This window comes from Eptatretus burgeri, chromosome 2, assembly GCF_056783735.1.
Source record: "Eptatretus burgeri isolate ZD-2024b chromosome 2, Ebu_testis_v1, whole genome shotgun sequence".
In the NCBI taxonomy this organism is placed as follows: Eukaryota; Metazoa; Chordata; class Myxini; order Myxiniformes; family Myxinidae; genus Eptatretus; species Eptatretus burgeri.
Window position 1 is genome coordinate 124209796 of NC_140962.1, and position 15045 is coordinate 124224840.

Below are 15045 nucleotides of genomic sequence, written 5' to 3' on the forward strand. Positions count from 1 at the left end.
GTCCGAATCCGTCCATAACTTGTTGGGATATTCTGCAGAAAAGACAAACACAAACAAAAAGACGGACACATTGACCAGGAGTGAAAACATAACCTCCTTCCACCCTTGTGGAAACTTTTCCTGGCCCTACAATCATGTGATGTGACTCGAATAACCAGTTCTTATTGGTTACACGACATAGACTTGAGGATGAAAAGAGAGAGAGCATTTGGAGAGCGAGCGGTGAAGAAGTTTTGGTCGAGAGTCAGTCAGCGGGGTTTTTTTATGATAACTACTCAACGGGATTTCTGTTTGCAAGTCCACGTATCGTTGGGTTGTGTTCATGAAGCAAATAATGCGGGAACTTCGTGCTCTTGGTTTTAACATTCTGTTTTGACTGAACCAAACTAGCATTCCACCTCGTTCTGGTTCTTGTTAACTCAGCCTTGCTGGCTCGTTATTTCCAACCTTATTCATGTTGAGAATATTCGACAAGAACCGCGATTCAGATTTTTTATCAACTATTGTTGGTCACCTGACGTCACACTCGCGTGACGAGTTCGTCATTGGGCATTGACACGTTGCAGTGCCTCGACACATAGAAGGTCCACTTTGGATGCCCAGGGATCTGCTCCCATCTACCGTCTTTCTGGTGATAATCGGCTATCGGATATCTGCACTTCCCAGCTGAGGCGAGTTGGAAGTTTCGTGTCCGAGTTGTTTTATCACAGCATACGGAGTACAACAATTCACATAAACCAAATTTCCACACTACTCTAATTTGAGATGTTTGTTGGTTTGTTTGTGTTTATGGTTGACTTCTATGCACTCCTCCACTGCTGAGTGAAACGAGTTTGAAAATTGGTGGTTGTACTCAGGGTGTGCACGGGAAGGTTTGAAGTGTTTAAAAAAAAAAAAATATATATATATATATATATATATATATATATATATATATATATATATATATATATATATATATATATATATATATATATATATACACACACAACTGCACAAAGCTCAACTGAATATGCCTCAACTTTGCAAATCCCCGTCGAGAGGCTGGAAACACAAGGAATGTGTCATTTTATATTCTATTTTGATGTGCGTATTAAATGACGATTCTGTGGAATAATGAGGGACATATTTTGCTAATTATGGCAATAATTCTGAAAATAACTTCAGAGCTAAGCTGTAAAAGCTCAGCGCAGCATCAAATGGCAAGTTATGTAACCACATAACCGAACTCCGAAGACGTTTTGACACCACATTGATGGTGACTCACATCGCTACTACGCCAACACTCCACCAAACGTGCTAATTACAATGTCATCTTATGATTTCTGTGGAAGAGGCATAAAAAAAAAATCTTACAGTATCCAAGAGCATCAATATTTATGCTTTTATACAGCGTGGTCCAATCGATGATGATGCCAATTGATGACGTGCAACTTACTTAATGTGATCGTATTGATTATTTTCAGGTCTCCTAAAGAACAAGGCTTAAAGTTTGTTTCCATAGAAGTTTCAACCCCGTCGAACAATTTCTCTTTGCTCCCATCGATGCTCATTTTAGAGACATTTTTGCGACAAAGTCACACGTTTCGACACAAAGGCAGTTTTGTTTTGTTTATCGAAATGCAAAAAATTGCACAACACAAAACCATCACATTTATGACTGAAACGTTTAGACTTTAGAGACTGGAAGTGTGAAATACCAAATTAAAGGACACAAAGGTCAAAAACATTCAGCGAGAGCACCAGACAAGATAGAGGCTGTAAGGGAAGATTGCAGGCTTCTCCGGAAAAATCTGACACGCTGATTTCTGACTTGCACAACTTCTCGCACGACCGTTGGCAGAATCATACATGATGATCTAAAACTGTATCCGTACGAGTGAATGCAGTCCACCGGACCGAAATAAATAAGAGAGGTTAGAATTTTGCACCGCCTTTGCCCAGCAGATCGAAGAAGAGCAGGATTTTTCTCGACAACATCTTCTTCACTAATGAGGCCCATTTCCATCTCAAAGGGCACGTGAATGAACAGAACATGCGACTATTGGGAGAACACCGACTGCACAAACATCTGGAACAACCAGTTTCTGTCGCAAAAGTAACGGCTTGGTGTGCTGTCAGATGTAGCGGTGTAATAGGACCATTCTGATTTGAGAATGAAGCATATAGACATGTCGACATGCTGCAGAGAAGATTCCTTCCGACACTGAGAAGGAAGCAAGACATCACTATGAATTCCATCATCTTCCAGGAAAACGGTGCACCACGTCACATACGTCTCACGGTGCTTTGAAATTTTTGAGACAACATTTCCCAGGTGATTGACTCATTTCATGGACAACCCATGACCTCCCTACTACTTCCTATGGGGGGGTCCCTCAAAGCTAAAGTCTAAGGAAACAACCCCCGCACACTACAGGAGTCGAAAAATAACATCAGATGGGAAATCAGACACATCTCAGCTCCAGTTCTCAGGCAAGTCATCGACAACGTCATTGCCCGTGTTGCAGCCGTCATCAAGGAGGCGTGATTGCTTGCACTGAGCATTTCATCAACTATTCATGATGTCAATCTTTATTGCTTGTCAAAACACTTTTTCGTGATAATAAACAAAACGTTTAGTTAATTTTGTGCAGTATTAGAGAAAAAGAAACAAAATCGACCGATAATAATAGAAAATATTGTGCTTAAATAAAAAGTTGCACATCATTTGTGACCATCCCGTAAACACTCGTGTTTTACGTAGCCAAAATGAAGTTTCCAAATTCAAATAATACAATGTTATACAGAGAGGCCAAAATTGCAGTTCGTATATTACATGACTTTCAGAAATGATTGAGACATTGAAAAAAATACAGAAATCCGTGGACCTGCAGAAATTTCTCATGCCTGAAAAACGAATACTCGCATGCATGCACCACTCCTGTTTTGATAAATATTCCATGTACCCGATACTGCTTTTACAAACCACTCTGGTTAACTTTCATCCAATCAAATTAATGAACAAAAATATAAGCAACAAAATAAAAAAAAAATTGTGTTTTTAAAACATGAGCCGCGTGTTCCAACACTTCCTACTCAACCAATCATAGCATCTCGCACCAAAGCCATGTGGATCAATCATGTAAAATCAAATGTATATCGAATACCTCAGAAATCCTGACATACATTCAGATTCATGTCTTTCAGGGATCTACCTACAAACCCATCTGTTGTCCAGCAGCCACTGTGGTTGAAATATAATGGTGCAGCAATGCTTTGTACAGGCACAGACTGCAACTTGGGGATGTTGAACGGTACCTTTGCACAAAACAAGCCATAATGGCAACCGTGGAATCATTCACACAACAAATCTGCTTCGAGATTTAATGATGGCGGCAAAACAAAGACTGGCAAGTCTGCGTCAATTTCTAGAAACAAAGTCACATTTAAAAGTGAATCGATAAAAAGGTATAAATTGGGAGGATGAAGCATGTATGGCAAAAGCATAAGAAAAGAAGGCTGGACACAGAACTACTCACTTCTTCTTGAGTCGGCGATCACGCTCAGCCTGTGTCCCAAGCTTTCCCAGTCCTACACCCTCAATCGCTGCACCATCCTGATCTGAAGCATTTCCTAGACAAAGCAAACAAATGTAAAATGCTGCTCAACCATCTCATTAGTGTGACTGTGACAACGAAGATTGAAAGTATGGGCCATAAGTCATGATCAAGAGGCAGATCCCACTCACCTATGAGCTGTCTTCGCCTGGGTTCGAAGCTCGGTCCAGCTACAAACTGTCATCCCGATGTTTCACAGGTAGGGCGATTCATCAAGGTGTGTGCCGTCCATCGGATGGACGTTTAAATGGGATGTCTCATCTGTCGGCATTAGTTGGTAGATGTTGACTATCCCACCATTTCCTTTGCGAAGAGTGGGCGAGTTATGGCCAGGACAGTGACGAAAATCGAAATTCCTGTCCTAACCTACAGAGGGCATTGCATCAGCAGCAAAAATGCTCCCCCCCCAACCCCCCTCAGCTAATGATGCTACTCACAGCCAAGTGCTGCATACAAAAGAAGAAGAATGAGGCACATCTCTGGGTATTTTTGAGGATGTGGGGGGGGGGGGGTTTCTGAGATTATACAATATTGTCTTAATTGCACCAGAAAGTAGCAACCACCCAACCAGTGGTTATTGTATTTTCACAAATCATAAAGCTACCAAGGCCATAGTTTATTTGGAAAAACAATCACGACACTATGTTAAGAACAGATGATAAAGTTCACTTAAAAATCAATAATTTGTAATTACGAATCGACACCAAGCGATTGCATCTTGCTCTTACTTAAGGTCTTGCAGTTTGTATCTATTGCTGATTAGCCATTATAAATTTGCAAGCCCTTGATATTTTTTGGTACTTGATTCAGAGAATTTGGGTTAGCACTTGAGTGTACATCAAGCTGCACTGGATAAATTACGAGTCAGCTACATAGTGAGGATAGTTTCATGGAGAGACAAGATCAGGTGAGGTAGGCACATTCCCCCCTCCATAAAAGGTCATTTTTTATGACATCATTAACATTGCTGCAGACTTCAGCTGGATGTGAAGCCACAGCCTCGAGGGTGCCAGTCCAGTGTCCTCACCTCGAGGATATTACCATTTATAGGACAACTTGCGACGGGTAATAAAAAGTAGTCTCGGGCCAATGCAAAAAGACCTATGCCAAATCAGTGGCACCCAAAAATGCCCCCCCCCGCCCAAAAAAAGAGAATATAAAAATAAAATAAAATGGGCTCCCTAAGCACGGGTTGTTTTCTAAATCGGCTTTTGCCAAGAATTTGCCGATACTATCGTGCTGTTAAACTTCCCTGGTTAACGTCTTCATTTAATTATCAAAATGACATTGAAGACAAGGAAGACAAACTGCGTCACATGAACTCGTGCAGAAGTAGACGGAAGGGTCATAAAAAAAGAGATGAGGCGTCGTGTGTGTGCGGCAAAATGAACCCACAAATCTGTACTGTTAAAGCATACAAAAATATGATCTCACTTTTATTATGCTGTGAGCAGGAAAGTGAAGAGGCAGGCTCATTTACATACTGCACAGAGGGTGAGCACATTTTACTGAGATATTGCTCAGACTGGACAGTTTGCGTTCTGTATCCCACTGATAGGCCAGTTCTGGATCTGGACCTTAACCAGAATCGAATTGACTTGTTCTTGTTGCCTACCCAACTCATCCACCAAGTTTTTTTTTCCATCATCCGTTCACAACTTAAGACATCGTGCTACATATCGTTTTTGGCCCCATCTCTCAATGGTGAATAATCACTGAGAAAGTTCCTGCATCTGGATCCGGATCTTCATCAAAATCGAATCAATTCTTCCTGGTCACAAATCCAAACCTGTCCACCAAGGTTTGTCCGAATCTGCCCATCTCTTTTTTTTTAGATATTCTGCTCACAGACAGACAGACCAACAAAGAGACACAGAGACAGACAAACAGGGTTGAAAACATAACCCCAGTCCACCTTTGGTGGCGGAGGTAATAAGTGTTACATTGTATACCCATCAGCTATCTAATGATAATTTATCATAACTTGATATCTCCTGGTAAACATTCAACTCCGCTGTAATACTGACCAGTGGCTCCTCCATGTGCTGCTCCCACTGCTCCAAAAGCAGTATGTGGAATTACTTGGATCAAAGTCTGTCATTGTTCTTCTGATTATGATGTACCATACTCTGTTACAGAGTGTCGGTGCTGCTGAAGCAGTTTCTTGGCAAGAGTTATTTTGGGTGGTTTGCCATTGCCTTCGCAGCAGCAGCAGCAGCAATCATTGGGACATAATTTGTAATTTGTTCAGGGTGCTGGTGATAACTCACCTACTCTTTGCGAGGGACACCGCCGTGGGATATTTAACATCCACCAACTAATGCCGGCAGATGGTGTTTCATTGGCAGGGCGTTTAATATGACCCAGTTTAATGTCCATCCGAGGAACAGCACCACACATTGATGAATCGCCCTGCCTATGAAACACCAGGATGACGGTTTATAACTTGGGCCGAGATTCCAAACCAGGCTAGACGGCTCAGAGGCGAGTGTGCATACCTCTTGGCTACCCTGCCAGCTCTGTCATTGCTGGAGTAGCTAATAATTTATACTTATCATCAAAGGTTTAGACTTGCTTAGCAAGCATTGCGTTAGTTTTCATTTTGATTGATTTTCAAGCTGACAGCAATCATTTACTTTAACTTACAGGAACACGTTCAAGTTGAAAGATAAAGTAGTCTTTTAACTTCAGCCAAACATAGTGAGCAAACTAACAGGCACTGGGTGCAGGCATTGATAAATAATAAATTGTAAATGCACAAAATAATTTATGAAGTTTCCTGAGCCAGGTAACGTTTCCACAACTTTAATCTAAAAGTCCTGTTGGTAGCAACGCACCCCTAAAAAGTACAAGATAAAACAAATTCTTCATACCAGGGCCTGGCATGGAAGGGTCCTTCAAAGTTGCTCCCAGCCGTCCCTTCTCTTTCTTCCCAAACAAGCGCCCGATGGAGGACTTGATGCCCTTTTTCTTGGGAGCTTTGTGCAATGAATCTTGGCTACTGTTACTGCTGCTTGGATTGCTGACCTGGCCATCTTGGGATTGAGGAGACCTATAAAAGAAGTCGGGCAATGGAGAAAAGGGAAAGGAAGAAAAAAAACAATGACAGGTAAACTGTGAAAGGAAGTATATCAAATGAGGTGCTAAATAATTTGTGTGAAGGTTTCATAGTGCAGTATTTGATATTTTCCCTTGGGTTCTGTAACTGGGTGTTACCCTGCAAGAGCCGAGGAATATTATGAATGCTGTTCTCGGGTGTGCATCTTACTGCCTACAAAATTCCACCGAGTTCCAATTTACCATTTTTAAACAAAGTATTACTCACAGCAGGATACATTAAATATACCTTTCCTTTCCATAAACATTCTTCAATGCATGTTATTGTTTCTCTCCATTCCAGCTGGTCTAACACCTGTAATCTGGCTTTGATGTTACCTTCAACCTTGATGCCTGCATCAAGGCATCACACTATATGCTAACTCTTTGTACTCGTTCATCAACCACTAACTAAGACGATATTTTAGCCCCTCACGACTCACAAATAAATTCAACATTTTGATACTGTTAAGCAACATAGTTCAAAAGTTTGTGATTATCTACAGTGGTGTGAAAAAGTTTGTGAACCCTTTAGAATTTTCTGTATTTCTGCATAAATTTGACCAAAATGTGCTCAGGTCTTAATCTAAGTCCAAATAACAGATAAAGAGAACCTGATTCAACAAATAGCACCCCCCCCCCCACACACACAAAAAAAACAACTACTTTTTCATTTATTTATTGAACAAAATGATCCAACATTCAATTAATTTGTTGTTAAAAGTATGTGAACTTATACATTCAGTAACTGGTGACACCCCCTTGAGCAGCAATAACATCAACAAAATGTTTCCTGTAACTCTTGATCGGTCCTGCACATCAGCTTGGAGTAATTTTGTCCCATGCCTCCTTCTCAGAACCGCTTCAACTCAGAGATATTTTGGGCTTTCTTGCCTGAATTGCTCGCTTCAGGTTCTGCCACAACATTTCAATTGGGTTCAGGTCTGGACTCTGACTTGGCCATTCCAAACACAAAATCTCTTCTGCTTCAGCCATTCTGTTATAGATGTACGTGTGTGTGTTTAGGATCATTGTCTTGCTGCATGACCCGCTTTCTGTTAAGCTTCAGCTTATGGAGGTTTGCCCTGATATTGTCCTGTAGAATTTGCTGGTACAATCCAGAAGTCATGGTTATGTCAAGGATGGCAAGTCGTCCAGGTCCTGAGGCAGCAAAGCAGCCCCAAATCATGATTAACCCACCACCGTGCTTCATAGTTGGGATGAGGTTCATATGTTGGAATGTAGTGTTCGGTTTTCACCAAACATAACGTTTCTCAATAAAACCAAAAAGTTCAACTTTCACCTCGTCTGTCCACAGAACCTTCTTCCAATAGCCTTCTGGATCATCGAGGTGGTCTTTGGCAAACTTGAGACGGGTGGCAATGTTCTTCTTGGAGAGCAGTGGTTTCCTCTTTGCTATCCCTCCCATGCACACCATTCTTGTTCAGTGTTTTCCTGATGGAAGACTCATGGACACTGACAATAGCCAATGCAAGAGAGGCCTTAGATGTTACCCTGGGGTTCTTTGTGACCACCTGGATTATTGTACACCTTGCTCTTGGAGTGATTTTCATTGGACGACCGCTCCTGGAAAGAGTAACAATGGTGTTGAATTCTCTCCATTTGTCCACTATTTGCCTGACAGTGGATTGGTGGAGCCCAACATCTTTAGAAATACCTTTGCAACCCTTTCCAGACGAATGAGCATCAACAACTCTTTTTCTGAGGTCCTCAGAAATCTCTTTTGATGGGGCATGGCACGCTTCCACAAACCTGTGGTGAAGACCAGACTCTGATGGTGACAAACAAAGTTTATGTTTTTCACAGAAGGCAGGGCCACCCAAACTCAATCCTAATTGTCATCCCATTAAGTGAAACACCTGACTGCAAAAACCTCCTAAATTGAGCTGATTAACATTGAGGTTCACATCTTTTTCGGACAAAGAAATTGAATGTTGGATTAGATGAGGATCTGATCACATTTTAGGTCAAACTTGTGCAGAAATACAGGAAATGCTCAAAGGTTCACAAACTTTTTCTCACCACTGTATCTGCTATATTGTGACGGCTGTTTCAACACATGACTGACTATTGTGATTGGTCAATGTAATTTATTTCAATGATTATGTCAGTGGTGATGAAATTTGGTTATTTCAAGCATTCTACTTCACTTTTCTTCATGTACCGTAGCCATCATGGTATGTGGTGTAACGAGCAACAAAACTTTCCCTGAAGAAACCAGGCATCACAAATAAATTTTGTCTTTCCAATTAAACATCAAGGCAGAAATATGCATCCAAAAGTGGGAAATGATGTCTGCTTGTTTCCCCTTATGATGTTAGGTCAGGTCAGGTATGGGAGCATATGCCAGAGCAGCGCGTTGCTGCATACACTTTCCACCGGTGCTCCAGGGGCCCCTGGTCTGGCCATCCCTCAAGCAGATGTCTGGTCCATCCCCATCATCGTGAGATGCTGATCAACCTGCTGCAACCATCCATGAGGCGCTTGGTCGGCCCATTGGACTCCTCCACTCATGAGACTTCCTCGCTGAGAGAATCTGGTGAGCAGGATCAGCGTCAGGAAAACGAGCCACATGCCCATAAAGCCGCAGCTGACGCTCACGGACTATGCAGGTATAAAATGTCATTTGAGTCTCTCTTTGCAACCGCTCATCGGACACAAAGTATGACCAGCGATAGCCAAGGATTCTCCAAAGAGACCTGGTACCAAAGGAATCTCCATCTCAGATCCCTGGTCAAAGTCCAAGTCTCACATCCATAGAGCAATACTGGAAGCACCGAGGACCTGAAGACACAGGCTTTCATCCTCCTGCATAGGTACCGACAGCGCCACACCCCATGATCCAGGGAAGCCATGACTCCCCAGGCCCGACCCAGATGTCTATTGATCTCTGGCTCACAGCCAACAGAGATATGAATATCACTGCCAAGGTAGGAGAATCTCTCCGGGACCGCACCATCCTCACCACAAAGAGGTACAGACAAGATAGCAGCATCCAATATGTCATTGAAAGCCTGGATCTTAGTTTTGACCAAGGACACCCGTAATCCCAGCGGCTCCGACTCCTCATTCAGCACCTCGAGGGCCCCCAAAAGGATATCCACTATCTCCGCATAGATGACTGCATCATCTGCGAAATCAAGGTTAGAGATCTTGACATTCCCAAATGATGCACCACAAATTGATCTCTTCGACATCCTCCCTAGAATCCAGTCCATACAAGCGCTGAATAGTGTGGGGGCAAGTACACACCCCTGACGAACTCCAGTAACAACTGGAAATAAGTCAGATATGGGATCACCACATCTCACAGTACCAGAGTATAGTTCAGACATCAGATCGATCAGTTTTGGTGACACCCCACAAAGACCAAGAATCCTCTGGAGGGCATCCCGATTCACTGAATCAAACGCTTTGCAGAGATCAACATAGGCTGCAAGCAGCCCCTGCCGAAACTCTTGTTCGGAAGGAACATTCGGTGAGGAACCGAAGAGCAAGGATATGGTCAATCGTTGACCTCTTTGGTGTAAAGCCTGACTGCTCTGGACGCCGGTGCTCAAGCAGATGGTGGGGAACCCTCTCAAGAATTATCCGAGCAAAGACCTTGCCCGGCACTGAGAGCAGCGTCACCCCTCGGTAGTTGTTGCAGTCTTGCCAATCACCTTTCCCGTTTCAGAGAGGGACAACAAGGCCCCTCTTCCAGTCAGTTGGGATGATGCCTGTGTTCCAGTCAGAGCACATAACTGCATGCAATGACGTGAGTACAGCATTTTCACCAGCTTTGAGAAGTTCAGTATGGATGCCACAGATGCCAGGAGCTTTACCCCCATTTTAACCAGTTCACCAGAGGCTGTGTTTCCACAAATGAAGGTCAAACACAGCGGATTGGATGGTCAGCAATAGGGATAGTAACGTCCCAGACATCCAACTCAACAGCTGGTGGATCAGCCTGGTACAGCCGCTCAAAATAACTGGCCCATTGGGCCTTCACTTCAGACTCCTCTGTCAAGAGCCCACCACCCTCCGCTTTAACTGCAGTACACCGAGGGATGGGCTTTCGGGAATGTAATGCACAAATTCCCCTGTAAGCAGGATGAGAATCACTTGACCACAGGTGATGCTCTACCCCCTTACAGATTCCTCGCACATAGGCCTCCATGTCCACCTTTAGAAGACGTACAGTTTTACGCCTCAAATCCCTGAACAGCTCAGCTCTGCCATTAAGCCTGATCTTGCGATTCTGGTCAATGTTATCCAGTGTCCCTTGAGAAACAAAATTCTTCTTTGCCCTACGGTGAGTTCCAATATATCCACCGGCAACCTCAAGGATGGTGGTCTTTGAAGGCACTCCACAACTCTTCAGGATTCCCCAAAGCACACAGACCCCTCAAATCCCCACTCAGCCTGTTCGCAAACTCCTCAGCTACCCTCTCATTCTTGAGCTTGCAAACATCCAGCTTAGGCTGGGATGGTACCATTCTCCCAGATTGAAGCTGAAACTTCAGAGTTGCTACCACAAGCCTGTGGTCGGTATTGAGGCACTGAGCACTCTGGTAGACCCTGCAGTTCTGGATCATCCTCCAGCGATCATCAACGAGCACATGGTCAATTTCCTTTGCCACACCACCAGCCTTGGAATACAAAGTCGAGCAATTTGCTTGTGGGCGCTGAAACCATGAACCAGCCACCCTAAGTCCATGACTTCTTGCAAAATGAAGGAACTTTGTGCTATTCTGGTTCACAGTTCCAGACCCATGGGGACCAACACATGTCTCATAACCATCCCTATCAGTTCCAGTCGATGCATTGAAATTCCACAAGACTGGAAGAGTATCTCGCCTGGGGCAATGATCAATCACAGAATTGAGCGTGGCATCGAATGCGTCCTTCACGGTGAGATCACTCGCCTCAGTCGGAGCAAATACAGAGACCAGGGAAATGACACCCAAGGAGTGACTCATAATACTTAGTCTCATAATACGCTCGTTGACCGGTGTTACCTCACTTATCATTGGAGTCAGCTTATTGGACACTACGACAGCAACTCCTTGAGTATGGTAATCATCAGAGTTACCAGAACAATAGTAGGTAAAACCACCCACCATGATCTCGCCGCGATGTGGTCTCCGAACCTCAGAGAGTGCTGCAATACCGATGTTCAAACGCTTGAGTTCAGATGATAACAGAGACAGGTGATTATCCTCTCTTCGGGATCAGACATTCCATGCACCCACCCGAAAGGACCGCCTCAGGTTAACCCAAGGAGAACACCATCTGGTGCATGCTTTTATGATGTACTGAAAGTAGAACTCGAATATCAACAGATCGCTCTTCTTGATGAATGTAAACCATTGATGACATTAAATTACAACATAATTTAAACACTGAAAGATTTTAATGTGTCCACCATGGAACTCAGAAACAAAATGGGCAAAACTAAGTGGGATTGTCCAGTGTGGTGAAGGATTCATCAATGCTGGCAATTTTCTTGATTCTTTGTTATTCAGCTCGAATATTTCTGAATGGCTTGAAAATCCAAAAATTGTTTGAATTTCTTGAAGCTAAGCAGAATTGTCTATTGTCATTTAAACATAATTAAGCACAAACCTCTTTGCATTTTGGTATGTTCACAACAGTTCTCATCATTTATGTCAAGATATTAGTGAAATGGGGCTGACAGGATGGCCTCGAGGTACGCACACTCACCTCTCAGCCATCGAGCTCGCCGTCTCGCCAGGGTTTGAAATCTCAACACAGCTATAAAATGTCATCCTGGTGTTTCACAGGCAAGGGGATTCAACAATGTATCTGCCATTCCTCGGATGGACGTTAAACTGGAGTCCTATCTATCGACATTAGTTGGTGGACGTTAAAGATCCCACGGTGTCCTTCACTAAGATTAGGTGAGCTATTGCAGGCACCCTGGCCAAATCCCAATTTCCTGCTCTGACGATTGCTGGGAGAGACCCAGCAAACCACCTCGCATGACACTTGGCTAAGAAACTGCTTTGACAGAACAAATGCTCTGTAACACAGAGTATGGAACATCAGTCATTAGCGCAGCGGTGAGTCGTTGCACCTATATTCTAATGGTAACTATCAGGGTATATAAGGAATAATTCCTCTGATGTCATTATCTATCTACTATACTAAAAAAAATAGAATACGTTTGTTTGTACGTATGTGTGTGTTTGTTCGTCCTTTATAGGCGGCCGAACCGTTGGATGGAATGAGATGAAACTTGGCATAAGTGATCCTTGGGACATGAGAACGGACATGGGGGGAGGGGAGGGGGTCAAGTTCAAGGTCAAAGGTCACGGGGTCACTTCAATTTCTCAATTTCATCTGATCAATACGGGACCAACGCCATTCGACAGATAATCAAAATTAATACTGAAGGACCAATTTTGTGCCCCGTCTGTGACGGGGTTTCGGCTAGTATATTACTAAAATTCTCATCTTGTATGTATGTATGTGTATATATATATATATATATATATATATATATATATATATATATATATATATATATATATATATATGTGTGTATGTATGTACGTATGTATGACTGTATGTATGTACTGTATGTATGTTCCCGAAATACAACCAAATAGGTACACGATAGTGCAAAATTTTTTCGGGTCACCTTACTCCCCATTCGCCTGCGATGTGCAGTATCAAGTTTCGTTGAAATCGGGCAATGAAAAAAATTATTAAAAAATCAATTCCCGATTCAGTCAAAGTATTTGATCAATGCAAACAACCTCTGTGGTATAGTTCGCTAGAGCTATCTTTTATTTTTCTTGAAATGATTTTTTTCATCAACCGCTGTCACAACTGGAACCCAACGGGTTCATGGGTCGTCGAGTTCCTTATATATCTTCAGTTGCGGAGGCATAAAAACGGAAAATATAAACAAAATCTTGAGGTCGGAAATTTAGTTCAGGTCGGGGGAGGTTTTGGTACCATAAGATGTGGTGTACAATGAGACAGGAATGTTTTCACCGATGGAAATGAACCAGAAAGTAAAGCCATCTAGAATTTCAAATATGAACTACATGCTATATTATAGTCCATTTTTGAAGAGCAAACCTGATTGTTTTTTTGATTCAACATGTCCCACTTAATGATAATATCTTATATTATCATTTATCATATAATATCATATAATATCCTGGAGATCATGGTGGGTGGTTTTACCTAATATCATATAATATCAATATCATATAATATCCCACTAATATCTTGACATAAATGATGAGAACTGTTGTGAACATACCAAAATGCAAAGAGGTTTGTGCTTAATTATGTTTAAATGACAATAGACAATCCCACCATGTCCCACTCCCAACATGTCCCAGTTAATGTTTGTGTCTCACTTTTCCAAATAATCACCAGTGACACCAAATCTCACTGTGACTGAAGTGAATGGAAAGAAAAGAAAAACAAAAGGCTGATAGTTTCTAACGAGCTATATGCTGGAGAGACAGGGCAAACGCTTGGTGACCTTTGCCATGGACGCTTACAGGATGTTTTAATCAATACCACGGATTGCTCTCATAGCCAATAGCTTAACACTTCACTCCGCCCAGGAATTCCATCGAACAGATGACAGGCTGTGTAATCTCTCTCCACCGTGGCACTACAAATACCTCCCACCCAAAACACATGGAACAAAGCGCAGATTTTCAATCTCGGTACACTTGCACCAAATGGAATAAACGGGCATTTTTCTTTTGTTTAGAATTAACTTTTTCTTTCTTTTTATTCGCTATTCCTGGTGTCCACCTTTTGTTTCTCTTTTCCTTCCATTCACTTGTCATACCCCACTCCTTTAAAACCTTCTCTTCTCCCAAATCCTACATTTTCATGCTTTTATGTTTTTTTTTTTATTCCTGCTCTTCCTTTTCTTTCCCTGTTTTTATCCACTTTCCTTTCTATTTAACTATTATATTTTAGTTTATTCAAAACTCATATATATTTTTTTTAATTCCCTTTTTTGTATTACTCTTTCCTTCTTTTAAAAATATAATATTTTCCAGTGCAATTCCTTTGTGCCTTTGAACTGAACCTTGAACCCTGATCTCTCAATCTCCTAACTTGATTTCTATCTCATTACCTTCACCTTTAACTTGTGAACCATGACTGATGACACCCCAGCCTCCCTCCCTCCAATCATGACATAACCCTTCATTTTGACCTGTGAACCCTGACATCCGTACACCTCCCTACATCCTCGACATTCTCAGACTACTTGCCATTGGATGCAAGTCGTAAGAGAACATTCCTGTTTGGAAATCGAGTCTTTAAAGTATACTTAACCAGTTTT

The 15045-nt window shown here is 42.3% G+C and overlaps 1 protein-coding gene across 6 annotated transcripts in view; it reads right to left on the reverse strand.

Annotated features, from left to right (window-relative positions):
• Window positions 1–15045, reverse strand: part of LOC147032991 (liprin-alpha-1-like) — a 341574-nt gene that overhangs the window by 33625 nt on the left and 292904 nt on the right. For all 6 annotated transcript variants that reach the window (XM_085871083.1, XM_085871085.1, XM_085871082.1 and 3 more), the window contains exons 17-18: window positions 6473–6651; window positions 3522–3615 (exon numbers count right to left, since the gene is read on the reverse strand). In XM_085871083.1, coding sequence (XP_085727209.1) covers window positions 3522–3615; window positions 6473–6651 — 273 coding nt within the window. The remainder of the gene's footprint in view (window positions 1–3521; window positions 3616–6472; window positions 6652–15045) is intronic.